General features: G+C 36.5%; 1 protein-coding gene across 1 annotated transcript; it reads left to right on the top strand.

The window, feature by feature from the left end:
- The first annotated feature begins 23,739 nt into the window (after positions 1–23,739).
- On the top strand, positions 23,740–25,812 carry LOC6569828 (probable serine/threonine-protein kinase clkA). Its single transcript, XM_001995889.3, has 2 exons — positions 23,740–24,645; positions 25,084–25,812. The coding sequence occupies exons 1-2, from the start codon at positions 23,807–23,809 to the stop codon at positions 25,475–25,477; spliced, it is 1,233 nt and encodes a 410-aa protein (XP_001995925.1). The 5' UTR covers positions 23,740–23,806; the 3' UTR covers positions 25,478–25,812.
- Positions 25,813–26,096: the final 284 nt, after the last annotated feature.

Raw genomic sequence — 26,096 nt, 5'->3', positions numbered from 1 at the left:
TGGAAAGAAATACGTCATGTCCACACTGCCACTTGCAGTGGCAACAACAAGAAAAGGGTTTCAATTGCGTAAAGACTATCTCTGCGTCCCCCACCCCCACTCCCAGCCCACTCCCAACCCCCTTTCACCACCACACCCAAACAGGACACAACTGCCAACTGTTGTCCTGCGACTCGCCACGAAATTGCCTTCGTCTCCGTCTTCGACTTTTCTTTAACTCTTGCAAACTTGGAAGAAAAAAAGAGCCGCCGCCTTTGGTTATATATTTTTTAGGGCTGCGGGGCAAGGGCTACTGTTATGAATGCAAATTAAAAGTATACAAATCTAATAAGTTCCATTTAAGATGCTTTAATTTGTTTCCACTCGCTTCGCTCTCTTTCTCTGTTTTTAGCTTTGCGCCTTTTGCCATTTTGCATTTCAGAAATTGTTGCTAATTGTTGAGCTTTTAGCAAGCGCATTTTTAATGCAAAGTGCACCATTTCCAAAACCCCCTTGCATCCCCCTTCCCATCCCTCCCTCTCCCTTTCTCTCTGTTTGGATAATCATCATGCATAAAAACAAAATGCATTTTTATATGAAAATTGCATTTTGATTTGTTTTTGCCGAGGCACTTTTGTGCCAAAAGTTATTGCACTAAATAACAAAACACAAAATGATTTGAAGCATTGCTTTTGAAATGTTTTGAATTTTCTTTTATCGCTTATTAAATGCAATTTGGCTTTGAGAGCGTATCTTTTAATATATATATAATTTTAAATATCTGTTTAGGTAGCTTATTGTATCCAAATTGCTTAGCAGTATATTTTAGATATAACATTTATTTATAGAATGTAATTAAACATTGTTTATTGTGATCGATATGAACTGAATTCACATATAATTTTGAATATGTATCTGCTTTTTATAATAAATTTAAATGCAAGGCATATCTGACTTTAAATGCTCTTATATATGACTTAGTATATTTATTTTAACCTGAACGAATATTTTAACTAAAAACGATTATAAATATACTTCAATAGTTATCGTATTTCATTTGCTTTCAGAGCATATTTTAAACATAAAATATATTAATTAAATATTGTTATATATAGCTTATTACATATAAGTTGCTTTGAGAACTCAATTTAGAAGTATATACGATGTTAAATATTTATATTATTATTATGTATTAAATTTGCTACAATTTTAAATTTATTTATATATTGGCAATTATAATCAATTTGGATTGAAAGCATATCTGAATTAATGTTGTTTACAAACATCTTAATATATTCAATTTGCCTTGAAAGCATTCTTTAATTCTTTATTATATTACTACAATAAATATCTATAAATATTGTCTAAAGTTTTTAATTAGGCTGGAAAGCATATTTTAAATATGTACGAAATAAAAATTAAATATCTTTATGTGTACCTTACTTAATTGGACTACAAAGCATATATTAAATATGTGTATATATACGATTTTAAATATCTCTATATTCAATTTTCTTTTACAGCATATTTTAAATATATACGATTTTAAATATCTTTATATAAACTGTATTTTCCTTTATTTTGTCATAGGAAATGAGGTCCTTAATGAGATGCAGGCTAAAGCATCCTTTGATTGACTAATAAAATGCTACGTGAGCTGATTGAAAAGGTTGGCAATTTAACACGCCGCTAGGTATAATTTCTTAAGGTTTTTATTTGCGTCTCTCTTTGTTTTTTTTTTTTTTCTTTTTTTTGTAACTTGGTATTCGGGGGCAGGCAAAGGTAATTTCCACGACCAGTTGGTGGCGCGTATGTGACGCACATATTTAAACAAACCCCGTGGGGGCAGGCAGCTGTCACCCGGTCGGAGACCAATGTTGATGGCTGTTGATGATGCTGACAATGTGAAGCACAAATAAACTTTGAGAGAATGGCACAAATAAAGCCCATGCCACAACTTGCTGCTTCTACGGCTACTGCTGCTGCTGCTGCTGCTTTCTGACCATATGTTGCCGCCGCAGGCGCGTCTAGGTGTAACTACATGCCATAAAGTAGTAGTTGCTGTAATAGACTCAGTTGCCCCCAAAAAGGACAAAAGGGACACGTCCTAAGGACAGCAGCACCTTGAAGAAGCAGGCAGCTAGTAAGGAACACCTTGGGGTCGCTTTTTGCTGAAATGTGCACAAATTTTGTGTGTGGCACCCAGAAAACCAAATCCACATCAATGTCGTCACATTGTGCTCCGTCCGAGTGTGTGTGTGTGTGTGCCATGTGTGTGTGTGGGTGTCCTTTATAGTTTTGTTCATTTCATAAATATGCGTTTGTCCTTTTTACGGTTTTGGGTTTGGGTTCGAAGGCAGCCTGCGGCTTTCATAACTTGAGATGGCCGGGCACACCTTTTAGCTGCCACCCAACCATCCCTGGCCGTGCCCCTGGAGCACCACACACTGTCCATAAGCAGATTCATAATTTGATCCTGGGGTAAATACATTTTATTATGATTTTTATGTATATGCGAGCCTGCAGTTTATATACGTTGTTAGCAAGCCTAACCTTACATCAGCCTCTCAGCATCTCGCAGCCTCTTCAACCTTGCCACAGGTTGTGTCCGGTGCTTGTCCTTTGCCGTGTCCTCAGCTGCTGCCGCCTTAAGTGCAGACTTATGAATTGGTCAGGCGGCGACATATGCGTAAATGTGTACACTCAGCGAAAAGTAACCTGAATTGAAATATCACTCACAACTACAAAATATATTCCCTGATTTTGAAAACAATTCCTAAATATACAAAAAACAAATTTTTTTAATTGGAAAGACTGTTTTCCCTATTTTTTTTAGAAATGTTTTCCATTTTAAAGTTATAAGCTTCTAAAAATAGTTAAAATCAAAATTAATTTATTAAGCGAAGAGAATTTAATTACATTAATTTATAAACTATTTAAAATGTTTATTTATGAAATCTTAAAATAATAATTCGAGTAGATAAGACCCTTGAACTATATTTTTTAGTAGAACACAATGAAAAATTGATAAAATTTGCGTATATCTGCCAAATCTTAAAATACAAATTTAAATCACAATGAAAACTAGTGAAAAAATCTGCTTAACTCAAATTAAAATCAAATCCTCAAAATTATTAATACATATTTTTTCTAAATTTTATAATAATAAGCAGAGCTGTCCCTGGCATGTCATGCATTTCATGACGATTTCATTTTCTGAGTGTATAGTTGACTTTGGGTTTGGATTTTCGGGGTGGGGCGGCTGTGTGGCCGTTTGCTGCTTTTGTTTGTCTTTAATATTTTGCACATAAACATATATCTTTATTTATTTAGGTCGTTGCCTACCTCGACCAAGCAAAACTGTCTGTTGGGCACAAAATTTATTAAAATATTGGCAACGGCCAATTGGCCAACAGAAAGAGCCGAGACAATCGACGAGACACAGCTGCACTTGATGCCTGGCTGCCGTTGTTCTAGCGAACAGTGGCCCGAGTACAATGCCACACTCAACTCGCTTAACACTTTCACTTTCAACGCTAAATTAATTACAATTTATAGTTATAGCAAGCGAGCAAAGCGAAAAACGAATAACAAAACAAATTAAGTAGGCGTTAAAATAGTTCATATTTCATTTGGCGTTTTTATGTGGAAACAACGTCCAACAACGCAGACGAACAATTGGCAAGTGTTGACAAGCGACCAGACTGCTCCAAGTACCCCTCAGCACCTACCCAACCCCTTCTGTGGCACTATCTATGTGGCACCTCGTCTTATGCGGACACTCCTCAACTGATGATTGTTGCTAGTGTTGCTAGTGCAACGGAATTTGCAACTCGCAATTACTTCTTAGTTTTCTTGGTAGTTTTTGATTCATTTCGCGCAGACAGCGACAATAGGTCAAATGACTCAAAACCAAACAATGCAGCCAATTACTCCAGAAATACTCTAAAAATAGAAAAGTTTATAGTCGATCAATAAAATGCTTATACATTAGTTACATTCATTTATTTCGATTCTAACATTATCGATATTCGCTAATCGAGCGCACTTATCGATACATTTAAATGAAATTGATCTCAGTTTATTCTACATTTTAGGTCAGTTGCTCTTATTATCTCTGAGATCGCCTTGTTGATAGAAATGGTTTGTTGTTGTTGCTAATCAAAAATATATAAATATAGATATATATTATATTTTAATGTGCAGCATATTTGTTTAATACATTTTGCCATATGACTAGAGCCTGTATTTAAAATATATTTAAATATATTTAAGAGCTGGCTTAAGGCTGTCCCAACTTCTAGTTGTTTTCAATCTAAGACTGAGCAGTCCTTTTATGTGTGTTTTATACAGTGTTTCAGAAAACGCGAATGTCCATCAATTAGAGGCATCAAAATCTGGCTGGTTGCAAGCAGCGCAGCAGTGGGGCAAACAGTGAGGCAGGCAGGCTACTTAATTGGCTAGTGGAAACACCTACTCAAGTGGGCCATATATATTGCCAAAGAGACTTTGGGCCCAAAAGTGCCCAAGCTGGTTAACTGAGCTGCTTGGTCAATACGCACATACACACACACACACACACACACACACACACACACACACACACACACACGCACACACACACATGAGCTGCACATCACGTAGTCAAATACTTTTGCACTTTCGCTTTTATTTCACTCCTGGGAGCTTGTTAGTCAAACGTGAGACGTGAGACTCCATGATGAGCATCTTGATGTATTTGTCAGTCTGTGTGTGTGTCTATGTGTGTATGTGCATTTTAAATTTGAAGCCAACACTCAGAAAAAAAAGTCTTGATGAATTTTAGAGATTCACCAAGGTTAACTCAGTAAGTAAATTTACAAAATCAAAGTTTTTATTTTCTTATTTTCATATATTTTAGATAGAAAAAAAAAAAGACAGACGACATGTCAACTCCAAAAAGCTGAGCCAGTAAATTTCATTACTTATTTGCTTATTTTAGAAAAGGATTTTTCTAAATAAGGATTTGCATATCTGCTTTTTAGATATATATTTCTTAATAATAGAAAATATTTCCGAATGATAAAAAACCCGATATTTTTGGGATTGTTGACTTAGAAAAAGCCTTTCAAATTTTTAGACATTTTTTTCTTATATTTTGAAAATATTTCCAAAAATCAGAAAGACTTTGCAGTTTCCAGGCCGATTTTTTCCGAGTGTAGGGGGAAGTGTTCGATTTGTGTATTGTATCAGGTTGCGTAAGTCAATAAAATTTTCATATTTATTGACCATTAGACGCACAAACTCGATGTGATTTCGCTTGCAACTTTTCCCTTTTTTTTTTTTGGCACCTCGGGCGCAGCTGTGTCTCTCTGCCTCCCCCTACCCCAGGCAACCCCTCAATGCCCTTCGTTGGCATGGTCTGTTGGGCATTCGAATTGTCGTCGTTGCCGTTGCTGTTGCCGTTGTCGGCTCGACAATGCGAACAATTCGCGTTGACATGTTGTCTGCATAATTGCAGTACACGGGACACTGACGCCACTGCTAGTTGCCACACTTGCCACTGCTTGTGGCAGCTGACAGATAGACGTCCCGTTTTTTTAACGCTTAGGTGCAAAACTCCTCGATGAATCTCGTATCGCAACCTTTGTGAAATGTGAATACCTAGGTGGCGTCAACCTACTTCGGCATTTGCTCAAAAATAGACGCCAACTCGGCCCACAAAAATGGTTGCCACCCTTTTTGTTTGTTTGCGGCACTAAACCGGGTGCATGTGCAGCACTTGCCACAGCGGCATTGTCTTGCCGGGGAACACCCTGTGTGTTCACGAAAAGGTGCAACCACTTAATGGGCGGAATGGCGAAATGCTTTGCATTTGGCTAGGTACGAATTTTGTGGCCAACAAATTTTCGTCGGCATTTTTGGGGCCAGGCCATGCGTCTGTCCGTCCGTTTGTCTGTACGCTTGGCGTCTTGCCGTCGCCACCGCCAACAGTGAGAAACGAAAAAAAATATATAAAATAAATTAAATGAAATGAAAAATCATTTCATTTCAATCCATTTCACTTAAAAATACGCAACAACACCGTTTGAAATGCTCTCGAGGCGGCTAATAAATTAAGATTTTCTCAGCGCAAGCAACTAATTTCGAATTGAACGCACACACATTTCCTGGGAATACGTGAAAATGCAGCCGGTACATTTAATCGAAGGCGATATGCCTTCCAAAAACCTGCCCCTCCCCCACCCCCCACCCCGAATCACCCACCGCCCACTTCATTCTACACTCTACACTCATGGCTAGCACAAATCAAGCGCGCCGTGTGCCACACTTTTCCACGAACATTCAAAATCCAAAAAACAAACCAAAAAAAAAAAAATCAAGATAGTCTGATGGAGTACACGACCATTTAATACACTGTCTCGAGTGTTACAGCAGTTGGGAAAATTGCTAAAGTTATGATTCACCGATTTAAACATCAATATTGGCGAATTATCAATAGACCAGTTCGTAAATTGATGTATTTTATTGTATTTATTTTTATTTTATTCCAAAAGTATATATTTAATTCCAGAATCAAATTTTCTGCAATTTAGAAAAAAAGACAAATTTCCAAAGTATATTTTTATGTTTATGGAGAACTACCACATTGCACTTTACTTTTCATTATTATATGTTATTATTATATTTTTATTTTGTTATTAAACATTAGTATTTTAAGAGTTCACGTGTACAAATATGTTATATAGTTTATACAAAATCAAATAATTTGATTTACATAATCCCGCACATTAATTAGTTGTTTTTGAATTTTAGAAAGTATTTTGTTTTCTGAGGATAAATGTTTTCATTTTCTTTTTTTATTTATTTATTTTTTATTTGGCCTCCTTCATATTTAATTTATATACTTCAATTGATATGTCTTCAGGACAGTACAAAAATTAGACAACAATTACCATATTATATTTTAAACTTACTGTAAAAAATCATTGAATTACTTTTCGAAATGTAATATTCTGAATTTCAGTTCGCTTTATTTTTCTGAGTGTATATACGGCAAATTTAAATTCGCTAGCTGTATCTGTATACTCTGCTACATTTTGGCAACAGCGTATCAAAACCGAAAAAGTGCGCGGCACGCCAAACGAGACGGCGGCCCCCAAAAAGCATTTTTCAGTTTATTTTCAAATTCAATTTCAATAATTTTTAATGGGCAACGCAGCACGCACAACGTCTAATCGTCTGGCGTCGAATCACTACACATTTATGTAGATATATACAGTGTATAAATATATATAGATATATGCTCAAAAGTGGAAGCAACCGTTTGGCTAATTAGTCGAAACTTTTTGCACAAACATCGGCTACAATTTCAAGCTCAACGCGAATGATGTGCGCCATTCCTCCACCCCAGAAAAAGAGCATGCCTTTGAACAGCGTGCGAGTACATATATATAAATATACAACTATATAGACTATATATATACACGATCTGACGGAATGTTTGTTTACAGTTGTTGCTGTTCAACGGCTGCTTCATCAAAGAAACATCCATTTTTAGTATATATTGGCATCGTTTTGCTTTGACATTTTGTGTTTTTCCCGTTGCTAAGGAAAACACCTTTGTGCGCCGCTTTTCCACCTATTAAACGACCAACTTTACGATCAGTTGTCCCCACCCGATTTTCCTCTCGGACTGCCCATCGGGCAAAGAGATGTAAGCGAAATTTTTATGCATCGAAGCAACTTCCACGAATTCCACGCCGGAAATTATGACCGCAGTCGACCTCCACACACAGACCGTATATCTCTCGCTCTCTCTCTCTCTCTCTCTCTTGCTCACTCTCTCTGACTGGAAGGATTGGGCGACAACAATGTAACCGCAAAACATTAAAATATGAAAAATTCACTTAAAAATTGTAAACAACGCACGCTGCCTGCTCCCATTCATTGCATATTTCGAAATAAGACGCACAAAAAAAAAGCAGCAACAAATCAGAAAAAATAAAACACTGCAAAAGGCTGAAAGAATCACAGAGGTGCTTCTGCCTGGCAGAGAAAAACTCTTTACGATCGATCGTTAAATAAATTGCCACATGAATCCAAATGAGGCATGGTCAAAACACAACAGTACACAACACGGACAGTGCACCAATGCAGCCACTTACATAAGCGTCAATACATTCATATATATATATGTTTTATATGCATCCAAATGAACAAATACTCAGCTATGCAATGCTGCACTCATTCACCATGATCTACTTGGCCTAAAAGTGTGCGCAATTTTGGCCATTTGATAATTGGGCGGTCTCTATTTCCAAAAGTTATACTAAATCAATTTTTTTATATATTTCAATTGTGGCATGTGTTTTACTACCTTTTGTATCATACCATAATCTTGTCTCCATTAATCTTGAAAGGTTCTACAGATTCGTTGTCCTGTTGAAAGGTTTAAATCAATGTAATCTCATCAGCAGCGTAATTAATAATTCAACACATATTTTTTGAATTTGGTGAGGATATGTTGGTATAAAATATTTATTTTAATACGAAATACGAAAGTAAAATGAAAAGAATGAAAGATACGCGAAATATTAGCGAAAGTAAACACACTAATGTGCTTGGCACATATTTTTGGAACTGATTAGAGCCGGGACAACCAAGAGGCTATGATTTTGAGTTCCATTGACAGGCATTCAAAATTGCCGGAGATGCTGAAGATGAAGTTAATCGCTGCCACTAAATAGTTGAATATTAATGAACAACATTTTTAACGGGCACTTGCAGCGCATTTATCGCTCCAGCTGAGAGGCGGACACGGGTCTAAGTCCGGGTCTAAGTCCGGGTGAGTTCGTGGTACTAAAAACGTAGAAAATCACTGCAGCAATTAAAATGCATTTATGAATCCCAGAATCATGGACTGACAGGATAGACGCAGATATTGATGATGCGCGACTCTCTGCGGCAATATTGTATTAAAATTTTTTGCCATCATAAAGATTATTATTTTATGACATTCATAAGTCGCATACACTGTGTGTGTGTGTGTGTGTGTGTGTGTGTGTGTGTGTGTGTGTGTGTGTAGTATGGACACGCGTCACAGGCAAATTCTAATAAATTTTTAATGCACTCCATCTCCTTTTTAGATTTGAGAGCGCACTTTTATTATTGATATTTACGGCTCCAAACACATTTATCGATGATGCATAATTCAACAGGGCTTGCGACATGTGGCATATGTGTGTATGTGTCTGTGTGTATGTGGCATGACGTCAAGGACCAAAAGCGTAGACCTCAGCTGCGTAATTAATGAAGCCATAAAAACTACAGTCAATTAATTAAAAATGCAACCGAGCTACGCGAGAAGTGAGAGAAAAATCTATCTTGTGTCCAGGCGACGAGGCACGGCCAAAGTTGAATGTGCCAACTGTAAAATTGTATTTTACGAGCGATCTGCACTTGATGGCCATTATCCATTACCTCCTCTCCCCTCCCTCCCCACCCCCTCCCCCTTATCCTCTTCCTCCCACAACTGTATACCCCTTGCCTTAGTTTTGGATTGCCCTATTCAAGTGCTTTTGTTGTTAAGTATTTGTCAAGTAAACTGGCGTCGGCCATTGTAAAAATTTTTATTATCTACTCGTAAATGTCAAATGTAATTTAAGCACACATGGCATAAGCACATATGTATGTGTGTATATATATATTATATACATATTTATAGCTAGACATTCAACTATTGTTGCTTTTAAGTTAACAGTTAGCCAAACGCTTGATTGAGCTGTGAGCCAAACAACTTGTAGCCACATTGCCACACAGTACACACGGGTGCGAGTGTGTGTGTGTGTGCTGTGCGTCTGTGTCTGTGTTGCTTGAATGTGTCTTGAGTTTGTCACCAAATGCAACATGTACCAAATGTTGCCACGGTACACACAGACAGGCCGTAGAGAAATCACAAATTAAGTGAGACTAAACAAACACAGGCCAAGTCTCTGTCTCTACACTCAGAAAAAACAAACGGAATAAAAACTAAAACGATTTTCTTGCTTTTTGAAATAACTAATAATAACAAATAACTAATAATTTTATATTTTTTTAGATAAATGTTATATTATTAAGAATATTATTAAGAAATGTATGTCTTAAAAGTAGATATACAAATTCTTGTTTTGAAGAAAACTCTTTCTAAAATGCAGAAACAACGAGTGAAATTTACTGCCTCACTTTTTGTATCAGAGTATTATTATTATTGTTTTGTAAAGTATCTAAAATGTTTTGTATATGTAATATCTTAAGATACCTATATTTATTACTATTATTATTACTATTATTATTAACTACTATTAGAGTTGCTTGAAAAACTACTTTGAAAATTAAACATATTTTTCTACATTACAAAAAAATACACTGAAATTTGGAAAAGAAAACCGCTGGTTTTTAGATATATACATTCTGCATAATACGGTGAGTTACCCTTGTCGCCAGAAGTATGGCGAATTACTAAAATTCAAGGCGATTTTCTTTCTGAGTGTAGACTTCTCTCTCTTTCCCTCTCCTCAGTCATCATCCCTCTCTCTCTCTCTCTCTCTCTCTCTCTCTCTCTCTGTCTCTGTCTCTCTCTCTCCTCAGTTGATTCCCCCATCTCTGAGCAATACAAACAATTTACAAGAACTAATCAAAATATTTAGAAACACACTGAAAGGTGCCAGTCGCAGTTGCAGTCCGAAAAGCAAACGAAGAGTTTTTCATTTACATTTCCATTTTCATTTCCATTTCATTTGCACATGAAACTTGGCAGCTGTCTGCAGATAAATTCAAAAGACTTGCCGAACATATGGTAACAGGTTACACCAATAGCCAAAAAACAAAATCACATAGTCTCAAGTGGAAACTGAGCGAGTATTAACACGATCTATCCCGACAGAAACAAAAACATAAATGTATTTTTGTGTAAAAAATAAGTCATTCAATATTATGCAAATGCTCAAATGCTTTGATAATATTAAAATTGATTTGATGATATTATTACAACCCAACCCAATTAGTTTCGTTAGTTTTAAGTCGCGTATTTTTTTACAAAACTTTCGGGTTTAAGGGATAAGTGTATACTTTTCGAAGAGGTATTTTAATTACCTCTAAGATCAAATTAAATATCAACCAGTTTTGTCTATAAAAAATTAATGAAAGTAGTAATATAAATGAAAGCACTTTGCTGGTACACAAAATATTTTTAAGCACTATTAATTGTTACTGTTAAAAGCCATTCTCCATTTTCTCTTACCATATGCAGATCAAATTTATTCCATATTATGGATTTTAGAAAGCCACAATTCTAAAAATGTTGCCTTTCAAATCGTATTTTCATATTGAACAAACTAAAATCAGTCAATATGCTAAGTATTTAACAGCTCGTAGTCGAGTTCTATATATCGTTGAAGATATTATGATTGTTAAAGTCTGTGCATTTCCTGCTTTCAGAATGGTCATTTCTCTAGTGTTGAAGCTGTTGGCAATAAACAACACTTTATATATAACAATAAATACATTGCCACATTCACATTTGCCATTTAATAGACATAAAATAAATTAAACACCCCCTAAAGAAGAGTAGCATCCTCAGCAGCAGCAGGAGATCTTCCTATTAAACGATCTGTAGTTGAGTTCTCACGCTCTCTGTTTGGGCTTGATGAGTGCATATTTGGGCATTAATTAAATTAAACAACTAACAACAAATAAATGTAAATAGTGAGAGTCGCCTGCCCCCCAGGGGGTGGAGTAGACATAAGGACCAAGCACCTTGCACACGTTTTGCGACACGTGGCGACCACTGAGCTACCAAATTAAACAGCTCTCTCTTTGGGCGAGTGCTGATGAGCAAAAGCAGACCGTAAATTGTCACATTACCAACCCCATTCCCCCTCCTTATCACCCTCCCCACGCTCCTCTCAGCGTCAGGAAAATTGGAAAACAGCGCATTGATTTCAACCCACGTGTGTCGGGTATGTGACCAGGGCACACATATACACACTGAAAAACATCACACTGAACTTCAAAGCTAACTCATCCTATTATTCTGAAAGTAAATTTTTAAAAATGTTGACTTTTTAAAATGTAAGCTTCGCAGTGCCTAAATTCTGGTTGTATTTTTATAAAGTTAAAAAAATATGCATAATTTCCAGGGAGTTGTTTTCCATTATATTATAATAGCTTTTTTGTTACTTATATTATTATTAATAATTTGTATTTTCAGATTTCAGATATAAAGCACTTAAAATATCTTATAAAATCATACAACTCAGCTTTAAAAAAAAACTTGGGATTACAGGGAAAGCTTCTGAAAAGCACAACATATTTTCGGAATTGTCGATTTAAGACAAGCTTTTATTATTTGAAGAAAACATTTTTCTAATATATTGAAAGTATTTTTAAAAAGAATAAAATCTTAATAGTTTTCATACCAATTTTTTTCGGAGTGCCGGGCAGTTACCGTCACTCTGGAGAGTGTTTGAGCAGCCGGCGCTGACAGCACCACCTGCATCACCCAAGAATGTGAAAAGCTTGTTGCACGCCGAAAAAAGCCGAACCCCAAAAAAGTGTGAGCTATTTGAATATTTCATCAAAAAAACGCCATCAATTTTTACCCCGTTTTTAAAGACTTGCTCTGATGATAATGAGCGCTGTGAAAAATAACCACGTTTTTTTCGTTGGGTGGTTTGGTGGGCCAACTGTCGCTTTGACGGATGCATTGACACAGCAAATTAATATTAATTTTTGTCACACGCGCCGCTGACACTTTCTGCGTGCTGTTGGAAGTCCTTCTCCGTGGCATAAAAATAACACGGAATTATTTTCAAAACATTTACTTTGTTGCTGAGTGGCTCTGATATGATGATGATGTTGTCTGTCTGTCTGTGTGTCTTTCTGTCCATCTGTCCGTTTGGCTGTCTTTCTGCCTGCAGTTGGACCTCGCCACGCATCCTGTGACAGGATATCAAGTGAAATGATGCGCGAGTCCGTCCGAGCGTCGTCGAGCAAGGACTTGAGTAATTAGTTTGGATTTTGTGGCATTATAAAATCTCTCTTCTTTCTTTTTTTTTGGTTTGTGCGACTGCCGCACAAATATTTATTCAAGTGTTAAAGTGTCTGCAGCGCAAAAAGCAAAAACCATTTTCTCTTTCTTTTTTTCTATTTTTTTCTGTTTTTTTTTTTTTTGTATTTAAAATTTTTGATTGCGCCCCATCGCAAGTGCCGTCAATCTTTGTCTGCCATGAAAAATTAGACACCTTATGCATTGAGCAAATACGAATACGGAAAAATGAGTTCGAGAACTTTTTGAAGGCAAACTTTGCCCAAAAAACAAAAAAAAATATATATTTTCATACACAATCAATCCTTGTAATTGGCCGTTACGCGTTTTCCTGCTAGCATTTTTCTAGTTTTTCCCATGAAAAACGTAGCGCCAAATGAAACTGAGAAAACAAGAAGGAAAAAATAGAAAACGGCAGACTAAAAATCAAATGGCAAAAGTAAAAAAGCGAAAAAAGCGAAAAAAGCAAAACTCACGCGCTGCAAAAGGGAAATGCAAAAGAAAAGTTTAATTTTACTAATCACAGCAGCGTAATTACGTGGAAAATGAATTTTTTTCTTACTTTTGCTCCTTCTGCTTACCCTCCAGAAAGCAATGTCTTGAGCAAAGGAAAAGTCTGTACCTTTTCGTCCCACACCCAATTCCCTCCTCTGCTCCACATTCTGACAAACAAATAACTTGCAATTTGTACGTTTTAATTTTTGTGTGTTTTGTACGGAAAAATTTTTCAATTTTACTTTGGTTATTAATCAAAGAAGGCAACTTTAGCCGACTGAGTTGAAGCTAAAAGTCAATGCCTTGGCTCGTCTTGGCTCAGTTAAGGTCAGTCCTAGCTCAGACACAGATCAGCTCTGCAAATGCATCTGTAACTGTAGCTGTAACTGTAACTGTATCTGCATTTGTATCTCATGCACACATGGCCACACACAGAAAAAAAATAAATAAAAATATTCCCAGGCAGGCGAACATAAATTGTTCAAAAACTAAACACGCAATTCAAGAGTCTAATAAAGTTACGCAAACAAATGATGCGGTGGTGCCCCCAGAAGGGGCAAAGTGGAGCAGCACCGCCAATGAGTGGTGTGTGTGCTGGGTGTGTTGTGTGTTCTTGTTGCCTAATGTGCATAGCAGACACACACATATACAGATACAGATACAGATACAGATACAATGTCGCAGCAACACTTTCCACCAATAAGTTGATTTTTGGTTTTTTTGTTGTTGTTTTAATTGCAACGAGAGGCAAAGTGTTAAAGAGTTTATGTGCAACATTTACAGAGTGAAGTGGGCGGTTGTTGGTTGTTGCTGGCACACAAAGAGTGCTGCCCCATTCATTTCCCATGCGGCACACACACACCCATACACACGCCCGTACACACATACACAACACACAATTATAAACGCAATAAAATACTTTTCAAGCGAAACTCATAAATTTTGAAAAAGCGACGCTGGCGACAAAGAAGCTGACGACGCGACTCTCGACTCCGATTCCGATTTCGATATACCCCATTTTTGTTGCACTGACTGCCGTGTGAATGAGTTTACCCCAAAAACAGGGGCTGATGGAGTGGGGGGGGGGGGGGGGTTGGAGGGACGCGGCAGCTGCTTTGCCAATGGGATTGGACTGTCTGCGAGCTGTTTAGAAGAAGCCAATGGACTTGGACTCGCCGCTTTAAGAGTTAATCACACCAGATGTTAATGGTTTTTATGGTCGTGTTTACTATGCAGCAGCCCCTCCCCCACCACTCTCTCTGACCCCTCTCTGCACCGCACCCCTCTGCAGATGTAGCTGTATCTGTATCTGTATCTGTACATGTGTATATGTGACACTCGGCTGTAGCATAAGGTGACATCATCATCATCATCCTCATCAGCAACCTCAGCCGCGTTGAGCGACAGGCAGCCCTTATATATATAAACACTGAAAAAAATCTCCATCCATAGGGATAAATCACATTATAATTCTGAGAGAACATTTCTAACCACCAGAGTTTTTCCTTTCTTAATTTCAGAATATATTTACCAAAAGTTAAAACAAAATTTGTGTCATTTTTTGAAATGTGTTCAATAAAGCAACTCTAAAATTAGCTTTTTATATTTTTATCATTAATAAACATTAGTACTCTAAGATTTCACATATATAGACATTTTAGATGCACTTTTGAAATTAAAAATAATAAACTCGAAATAGTAGAAAGGGTTTTTCCTAAAAGTTAGGCTTTGCACATCTACTTTGAAAATAGAAAATGTTTCCAAGAATTAAATAGATATAATTTAATTGGGCACGATTTTCTAATTTAAAACATTTTTTTTTCTTAAATTTAGAAATAATTTCAAACAAAAAACTATTTGGAAATTATTTCAAGAAAAACAACTTATTAGTTTCAAGGTAGATTTTCATTTTAAACGATTTTTTCTGAGTGTATATATATATATGTATATATGTTTGTTGGGGCAACCTACTCCTGCACCTAGCAGCAGCTCCCCCTCCTCCGCCCCTCCCCCTTCTAAGGGTCGCTTATTATGCTAAGCTAAATGAGTTTAAATTCCCCGTCTGTTTATTTGTTTGCTTGTCTCTCTGTTGAATGATTTGTGTCTGTTTGCCTTCGAGTTGCAGTTGCAATGTGTTCGAATACTTATCAAGTGTGTTTTGGTGTGGATTTTGTTACTTATCGCTACTCAGCGTTAACAAACCTAAGTTGACTAATTTAAACATTTTATTGCTTACCTATTAAAAGAAAACCATGGTCGTTTATCGATCTGCGCTGAAGACAATTGGGGATTATAGGCAAATCACTCTAGTTTCTATAGCTAACAAGTATTGGTCAACTTACGGCTAATAGGATAATCCTGCATTAAAGAAACTGTGAAATGGAGTAGGATGTTAGGCGTTAATCGTGCCTACTTGATTCTTAATGGGATATAATGTTTAATTGAATTTCACAGAATGTAAATATATCATATTGAAAGTCTGCCAGATTAATATTGAAGTCAGACTTTTGTCAAAGAATTTTGTTTTCCTTTTTTATTATTCATTTATTATGTTAATTTTGAAGAAATATATTATTTTTTATTGTTTCTTAATGAACATTGATTTACAGAAAGGCTGAATTCATTATTCATTCACTCAATATTTTCTTCGGATTAATGTTTGTGGAATTATCAGCTAACTAAGATGGAGGTTATATACAGACTTTTGTATTACAGTTAGTGTTTTTTGTTTATTTCTTGCATAGACTTACGCGTAATACTGAAAGAAAAACTAATAACCAATAAATATTTTAATTTAATTATGAAAACGTATAAAACAAATGCCTTTAAAAACAAAAGACCTAAATAAAAAAGTAAAAAAGTATATTATTAAATGTTTTCATAGTATTTAAAAACTTCGCGAATATCTAAATTAAATTAAACTAAAAAGAGATATAGAACCACTTTTTAAATGAGCACTTTTAAATTCACATTTTTTTTATTGATCAAAAAACATTCAATTAATTTAACAATTTTTTTAAATGCCAGATTTTAATATATTGCTTAATATATTCTTTAGTAAATTACTACTTGGAATCTTTAACAATAGATGTATATTTCTTAATTTTTTGCAGCTGCAATTACAGTGATAAAAATTGGATAAATACATTAAGCATGTGCAGGGATAAGATATCTACGTTAAGAGCGTCTTAAGAATTTTTCAGAATATATATATTTATTACTTATCTGAACTTTCATTTATTTCAAGTCTCAATATGCGTGGTAGTATTTATTTTGGCATGGCTTCGATAATTGCGTCGCCAAGTGAAACGCATTTTTGGCCAATTTACATAATTTATGATGGCTGGCAAATGTTTGTGGCCCACGCTCCATGCAAAATCCGGCCAGAAAAATTGCATACAAGTCGAAACAACAATTTGTGTTAGATGATTTGTGGAATTGCAGCAGCGACTTTGTTGGCGATAAGATCCCCAAAAGAAACAAAAAATTGTTGGCGACTGTCTCGGCTCGGCTCGAATGCATTGTGGATTGTGGATTGGTGATGGCCAAATTAAACTAGTCTCTGAGATTTATCATTTCTCTGGCCATATATCAACGGGTTCGAGTGGCAGCCCAATAAAATATGGCACTTGTTAAGGGCCCGGCCAATTACCAATTGCCAAAAGCCGACCAAGCGAAAAGCTGTCGAGATATTTTTTGAAAAATTAACAATGTCATACACATATGTATATAGAAATATAGTTGTGGCAATTCCAACTCTAGATTTATGCCAATTTAAAGAGACACAACTTGTACTTCAGCTCGATGCTGATTTATGGCATTGTTTTTGGCCAAAGGGTATCTCGATTTGAGTTGCCCATTTTATTGCTCAGAATTTTGGGAGCTGCCCATAAATTATGTGCACAAGATCAAATTGCTACCTTCATGTAGAAGTCTTGCCTTAGTTTTGTGTGTGTTTTCTTCATGCTTTCAATTAAGTCAATTGATTTTAATTAGACCATGACTTGGGCATAAATTCTGTAAGAATATTCCTAAGAAATTATTATTATTATGATTATTAAACACGCGACTCAGGGTGAGCCATATATATATACACATATATATACACATATATAAATGCCTAACGAATTTTACCTCGCCTGTAACTTAATATCTGAGCAAATACCACTCCCTGTCCCTCTCTCTCTCACCCTCTCTGGCTACCTCTCTCTTGCTACCCATTCAATTAATAGGAATTACGCGTAGATGGCCAAGTTGAGGCATAATGCACCAGCAGCAACGGAGGAGTCTGTTGAAAGTGCCCACATTTAATGCCAACTGTTCTGCTCCTTAATTGGTGATACACACACTCGCACACACACACACACACACACACACGCGCACACTTATACACACACTCAGACTCTGTGACACACAGCGAGCGGGACTCATATGCGACGTACTTCAATTGAGGTGATCAACGTTAATTAAAAGCCAACAAAAGACAGTCAAACTGACTCAGGCCCCGTTGTTGTTGCTTTGCTCATTAAGTGCAATGGCCACGCCCACATAACAGCATAACAGCAATCGCCCTACGCCTCACGCCCCACATCCCTCACTGCGGCGATCGAGATGAAAAATTAACATTTCGCGCATCATTAAAATTCCAACAGTAGAGGAATAATGACTGCACACTGGGCCATATGGAACGACTACACTGAGTACACTCGAAAAAATAAAGTGGTCAACTCATGCTGAATCTAAGTAATAAACAGTATTCGTATTTCCCGAAGTAATCAATATAATTCATTTAATCCAATTTTAAAGCAAATCAAATGTTTTCAGTTATAAAGAAAGACATTTCTAAAAACCTGAAATGATAACCCTTACTTTAAATAATAATAACAATAATAATAATAATATAAGTGATAGAAAACACATAATGCTAGAACTCTGTGTTGTTCACAAATGAAAGACAACACCCTGAAAATTATATATATTTTCCTGGAATTAAGAAAGGAAAACGCAGTCTTTAAAGCAGACACAAACTATCCTTTTTTTTAGAAATTTATATAAGCGAAGCAATAATTGGTAATTTTCCAAGTTTCAAGGCTACTTTTCTCAGAGTGTACATATTGTAGAGTTAGATATACAAATGCATATGTACATGCAGTTGACAAATGCCGCAACGTGCTCAATGTTTCCATTTCCATTACCATTTCCCTATTTCAATCCATCTATCTATCGTTCTGTGATTGCGTTCGCTGCTGCTGTTGTTGTTTTTGTTGTTGTTGTTGTTGTTGTCGCTAGTTGCTGGTAGTAGTTGTAGTTGTAAGTAGTCGCTTCAGCTGTGCCGCAGCCTGTGGCTCATTTGTCGCAACAGCAAAAGCAACAGCAGCCGGCAGCCGACGGCGTCGGAGGCGAGAAATGAGTAAAACAAATGCGTCAACACCGAATTTTCATTTGGTTAATGTGTGAAAGCGGACAAAACTAAATACGAAATACGAAACACACTCGCACACACACACATCTGTACACACACAGACACACACACACACACAGACACACTCGTCTGCCTAAGCAGGCATCAGTGAAATAATAACATGAATTTATCAATTTGTCATGTTGATATTTGTTTGGCAATTTATTTTCCACATGCCACAAGCAGAGACAGTCTCAGCGTTCAGCATCGGAAGCAGCAGCAGCATTTACAGAGCTCATTTCTTTGCCAGCTCGGTTTTTATTTAGTTTCGGGTACATTTTGTGCAACTCGTGGCATATGTAATGCAATTGTGGGCAGTAATTGATTGTCCTACTTAGCCGACTTACTGCAACTCAATGAGATACAGATGTTCAAGGTTTCCCTTTTGGTTTCACAACTCAAGACGGGATGATGCATCATCGAATATATATTTTTATTAAACCCTTTATTAAGTTTTACATTCGGAATGTCTCGGAATGGTATAAGATAATAGAAAAAGATTTAACTTTAATAAATATGTTGACCACCTCAGACATCCACAGCAAAAGGCTCATTTCTAATTGTTGCTTACTGAATTTAATTTACTGTATTTAATTTATTTAATTTAATATATATTATTGTGTTTAAATTTAAACTATTTACACAAGTTGTATTTTTTAAAACCTTAGAAATTTGTGAACTGTTTCGTCCACATTAAAGGAATTCAGACTTTCGAAAATAGTCGAATTAAAATTGTTTTTTCATTAAATTAATAATCATTTAGTTTAATTTGCAACTGTAACTATAATTCTTGTTACTTTTCAAATTGATTTACATATTATGAATATCACCTTTGTCATTTACAAAATTCTTGAGACGCATTCTATCCCCTAATTTAGACAATGTCATATTTTAAAATTAGTTGAATGCATTTTGATACAAGTCGACAAGTTCAACACCAAAAAATACTTGTATTGCCATGTTTAAAAATCACCTTTAATAAATAAATACAAATTATGAATAGACCAACAGTCGTCTTCTGAAATGTGCTCAAAACCCTCTGATTGCTTTTACAACTCTAAGAAAAAATTATGATTTAAAATGTTTACATTTTTTAATTTTAATTTTTTACATTTTCAACAAGTGAACTGAAATAGCTGTCTCTAAAGACTCGCAAAAAGTTTTGTAGGCAATTTGTTGTTGTTTTTCGTTAAGTGAGAAGCATACCTCAGTTTTGAAAATTGTTCAACGCACTTAGGAAAAAGCGAGAGCGAAAAATGTGCACATAACATTAAATGGGTTCATATACAACCCGCATCATATGTGAAAAATGTAACAACAACAATGAGTACAACCAGGCCAAAGAGCCAAACAAAACAAATTTCAATTTAGCTTAAAGATTTTGCACATAAAATTTGTAACACTCAATTAGTTTAAGCGACAACAACAATTGTATGTTATATAAAATGTTTTAGCAACCCTCGCTGACGAGTAAATCGCATAAATGCGGTGACGTATGAATTTCATTTAATATGATTAGTGTGGGCCCGCTGCTCCTGGTCTATATACACATATATATATATATATATTGCTTATATATATATTTTAGACCTTGTTGAGATACAAGTGCAGTTTGGAGGGGGGTGCTGGGTTCATATATTGGGTCATAAAAATATTTACGCTGCATACTTGCGGGCGATGCAGCATAAATCAAGCCAAAGGCAGCATTATGATGAGCAAAGTGAAAGTGGAACAAGAAAGAGACAGCAACATGTGAGAGAGAGAGAGAGAGAGAGAGAGAGAGAGAGAGAGGGGGAGCTGACTTAATAAGAGTTAAAAGGTGGTGAAATACGAGCATCAACAGCTCTTGAGCAAAACTGCTGCTGTGCCACACGGGGTTGCAAGCGCAACGAAAAAGAAAAAAAAATACAACTAGAGAAAAATCAATTTAATTTCGCTAATGTAGTGTAATACTTCGGCAGTTAAGGTTAGTACTTCAAGGCTGGCGAAAAGCGATTAGCAACAAATGCTCTATTTGAACCTGCTTAGGGGCAACACAACCCACAACCCACCCTTGAGTGTGGGGTGGTGGAGTGGGGGGGTGGAGTACGCTTTGTCAGCGCACTAAAACAAAATCTTCATTAATTCTGATCGATGACCATAAATCCTTTTCGGTGTTTCGCTTCTTTTTGCTGTCTGTACATGTTGCATTGCTGCAACAATCAAATGATTGAACACTTACCAATGAAGAGAAAGGAGCAAGCAAAAACAGAGATACACTAAGAAAAAAAAAACGTACTTTCAATAAGCCGCCATAGGTAATTCATCTTATTATCCAGAATATACATTTTTAAAATACAGGATTTTAGCTTTCTAAATAGCAGGTTTTGCAATAGTTAATTTCGGCGTGTTGAATTTCCAGTATTATTTTCTATGTGTGTATAAATAGAAGAATTCACATATTAAACTCTTAACTATTTTTATTATTGTTAAGCTTTAGTATTTTCAGACTTCACATATATAAATATAAATTCATATAAATTAATTTCAGTTACGTGAAAAATTTCATTACTTGTCTTTGTATTTTAGGCAGGTTTATTTTAAAAAAACAGGTGTTTGTATAGAAATATTTTTTATTATTAAGAAAGATTATATAAAATAGAATAAAAATCTAAAAAGAAGGGATGCATTGACAATTTTTGGAAATATTATAGAAAGAAGCAGCACATTGTGGAATTGAAGGCGATTTATTTTCTGAGTGTGGAAAGAAGCAGAGCGAGGCAAAGCTTTGCTCTCGACCTAAGACAGGATGAACATGGCATTTGGCAGGGCAAAAGAAACAAACAACAAGGAGCAGCAGAAGGACAGCAAGGACGGCAAGGACAGTCAGGCAGCTCATACAAATTCGACAGCTGAAAGCGTTTCCGGTTCCGTTTTCTTGTCTTTGTTTGCCTACATTTCTCGATTTTCTTTGCCTCGCCATCGATGCAGCCGAGCGCGTTTATTTGTTGCTCGTAATTTATTTACTGTCCACATCGGTTCGAAGTTCAGCTACTGTTGCTGCTGCCACATACACGCAAACTCAAATACACACACACACACACACACACAGTTGCAACTTGCTAGTTAAATATTGCCACTAGCTGGCAACTCTTCTTGCAACTTGTTGTTGTGGCTCTGCATTGCCAGTGAGTGATAAATTAATCGCTACATCAGTTTTTAATTCCGTGTTGCTAACAATTTATCTTTTGGCATGCGTTGGCGTGTGCCACATCCCAAGCCCAAACTCCAAACCCAAAATCGCATCTAGCACACTGCAACCAAGTTCTACAAAAAGGTAAAAATTGTATCGTCTCTTCCAACATTATCAAAAATCGTTATCTGATTATTATATATTCTGCTTTTTAACAACCTACGCGATTCTCCAATTATATTTCTATATGTAGAAAAAATTCAGAATGGTTATAAAAGTTTACAACGTTAATATTTTCATAAAGTATAGGCTCTTAAAAACTAATTTCGATTTAAATTGAAGCAAGACAAGCTCACCAACAAAACTATTACAAATAACCAATCAAAACAATAATGAATATTCCAAAAATGACGTAAGAGTAGAGGCAAGCATTCTTAGTACTTAGTACTTAGAACTTTGTTGCAGGTCTTTGCTTTCACCTTGAACAAGTAAATAAATTTGATGAGCATACTTTTGCGACATGCATTGAACGACTTAGAATCTTTTTCTAGCCTTTTGAATAATTTAGATTATTATTTCTTCTCGTCATTAATAATTCCACAGAATTTTGTATATACATACGCATTCTGAATCACACTGTTCCATTTAATTTCGATTTGCATTGGGTTAGAATTTTGAAGTTCGCTGTGTATAAATGTTTGATTATATTATTCATTCTTTACTTCGTTAATCTGTCTTTTTTTTGTTATTAAGATTCAAATTTGTTTTTTATTATTTGAGTCTTAGTTAAAGCAATTCTTAGTCACTGTTTTGCTGCTGGTAGTGTATAATACGGCAACTGGTATACCCACAACGACTCCGACCCCGCCCCCCTGTTGCCTGTCGCATCCCTGCCCCCTGTGGCTCCTACGAAGTCGCGCACTGTTTAAAATGATGTATGGCAAAAATTTTGACAAATGTACAAAAATGAGTCATGAGTTTCGTTGTGCAAACAAAACGCGGTAGTTGTTCTTGTTGCTGACCCATGTTGCAGCAGCAGCAGCAGCAGTTGCTCTTCTTGTTGTTGTTGTTGTTGTTGCTTGGTCTCACTATTTGCAGTTGACTTTTTCATGTAGTCGTCGTCGCCAGCATCGTCAACGTCGCAGTTGTTGTTTCTGTTTTCATTATCCATAACACAAACAAGCAGTGAAGCTGAAGCTAAAACAGAATCTGGAGATGGAGATGGAGCCATTTACTCCATGGCTGCTTACACATGTTATTTCTATAGAGAGAGGAGGTTGAGTAGCAAAAGTAGGGGAGTAGGGGAACTTCTGCATAATCTGTCGCCAAAACATTTATCATTCTACGGACTTACCTTTGCAAAACTTGTGTATAATGTCACGGCAAGGACTAGCCGTCATTTTGCCCCATTTTGTGAGGAATTTGGAAAGGAAATACAATTTAAAAATATGCAAAGCTTAAACAAAAAATCGTAAATGAACCTGTTCAGTAGTTTTGGGGCAAATGTCAGGTGTATAAGTATATATATAGTAAGTTATGGGACCAATGTCAGATGTCTCTCGTAGACCGGTTTCACAGCGTCTGGGAAAACGAGCTCCAGACCTGAAAAACAAAATTCACCTACAAAAATATGGCGGACTGGTCCAAGACCAGTGACAGAGGCAACAATAACAACAACCGCAACCACAACAATAATAATAATATTAATCGTGATCGTCATAATCGAACTGGCGATGTCCAACAATATCGCCATTTTCACAATCGTAATCGAGATTTTCGCGATAGTCACTGCGATGTGCCCAACGATCCACCATTTATCGCATTTGTTGGCAATCTGCCCAAGGGGCTCGTCCAGGGCGATGTTATGAAGATATTCGAGGATTTCGAGGTGAAGAACGTGCGCCTAATCAAGGATCGTGAAACGGATGAGTTTAAGGGTTATGGTTATGTGGAATTCACCACACTCGATCAACTGAAGCGTGCTCTTTCCCGCAATGGACGCATTAAACTCGATAATTTATCGGCCCCGTTGCGCATCGATATTGCCGATCATCGGCGACAGAGCGGCTCAGGGGGTGGACCGGGTGGAGGAGCTGGTGGAGGTGGTGCAGGAAGATCTGCCTCGGGCAGTTCTAACAACAACAACAATAATCAACGGCGTAATTATAGACGCGATGATAGTCCGGGTCGCTCCTCGACCAGTTCCAGTTTCCGCCCGGATCGCCAGGAGGGCAGTCCTCGACCGAGTGGCTATCGCGGGGGACGCGGAGGAAGAGGGCACAGGGGTGGATTTGGGCGAGCTCGCTTTAACAATGATGGCAACGATGGCAGCAATAGCAGCGATTATGGTTCGCTGGGCGGGAATAGTTTGGGCAGTCCCCGTCAAAATGTGGAGCCACACAAATCATCCACTAGTTTCCAGAGTAATCGCAGTTTTCCACACTACTCGGGTGGCAACTACAATAATCGGTGAGTATTCACGAGTGCACTCATAAGTTTCTCGGCAAGTACATTATTTAATTTAAAATTTGTGAATTTCTTTTAATCTGAACTTAAAGCTAAGTATTTTTAATATTTATATAATAGCATCGATTTGGGTCAAGCTTTTCCTAATATTTATAAACTATTTCTGAGTAAAAGATCAACTTTCCATTTTCAGATAAATTAAGTTACTTCTTTCTACATTTTACAGAGCATTTCTTATAATAATTAGGAAATGCATTTCTTTGTTTTCGAAACGTTTTTCTAAATTTGAAAGATATTTCTAAAAACTATTATCGATTTAGGGCAAGCATTTCTAATTTTTACAAATGTTGTCTCTAATATTTGAGACTTTTCTAATTTTTAATGTGATTTACTAGAATCTAGGGCATTTTTTTCACTCATTCTCTCTCTCTTCCTTTACAGTTACAATAATCGGAATAACAACAACAACCCCAACAACAACAACAACTTCAGACGTGGTGGAGGTCAACGTCAGCGCAGCATTAGCAATGACAATGGACACTATTCGAATTTCGGGCAGAATCGCACAAGGGATCGTCGTCGGCACTATAATCCCAATGATATATATCCACAGTCGCCACCGGCAACGAGCAGTGCCAGTCTCGACGATGAGGATCGACCAAAGATAGTGCTCCAACCCAGATCGGTGACTGAACCGATTAATGCTCTGGCCGAGACAAAGCAATCGGCGAGCATTTTTGCAGGTGCCAAGCCGCGCATTAATCAACAATCTCCGACACCACAAAACGAGGATGGACAACCCGGTGGCAGCAACCAGACAGAGAAACCATTATAAATACCACATACTCAACAACACGGGTTAGTTTAGCGAAAATTACTTAATCACCAATTGAACAAGATCCAAACAAAAAGAGCAGCAGCATCGAAAAAAAGAAGAAAAAACCATTCGCATTCGGATATTATCTACAATACTCTACAGATATACCCTGACTACACTTTCAATCTAGAAAATTAATTTGGGCGGTTGGTTGTATACAATAACAAACTTGCTTGGATATGTCTGTGTTAGTTTCTACCAAAATTCGACACTCTCATTTTGAGTCGTAAGTCAGCGTTTATTATAGATTTAATATTTACAGGTGAACAAATAAATTTTAAAATATTTTATTACGCCAGTGTCATACAAACCTTGAAAAAATATTTTTAAAATAAGTAGAGTATAAAATGAGGCTGTGAATCGAACCCATAGTCTGGAACAATACATCATATATTCGAATTGTTTCAAAATTGCTATAACAACAGCGAATTTTAATCATATTGTACTCATTCATATAAATAGAGATGACTTTATTCGTGTGGTTTCGGCTGTCACGCAAGAGCGAATCTGTTTCTGGTTATCTCTTAATTATTTCCTGATGTAATCTCAAACAAATTCGCCGGCTGGGCAGAAAGAG

The sequence above is a fragment of the Drosophila grimshawi genome, unplaced genomic scaffold, assembly GCF_018153295.1.
Source record: "Drosophila grimshawi isolate 15287-2541.00 unplaced genomic scaffold, ASM1815329v1 contig_311, whole genome shotgun sequence".
Lineage (NCBI taxonomy): Eukaryota > Metazoa > Arthropoda > Insecta > Diptera > Drosophilidae > Drosophila > Drosophila grimshawi.
This window is presented reverse-complemented; position numbering and strand designations above follow the sequence as displayed.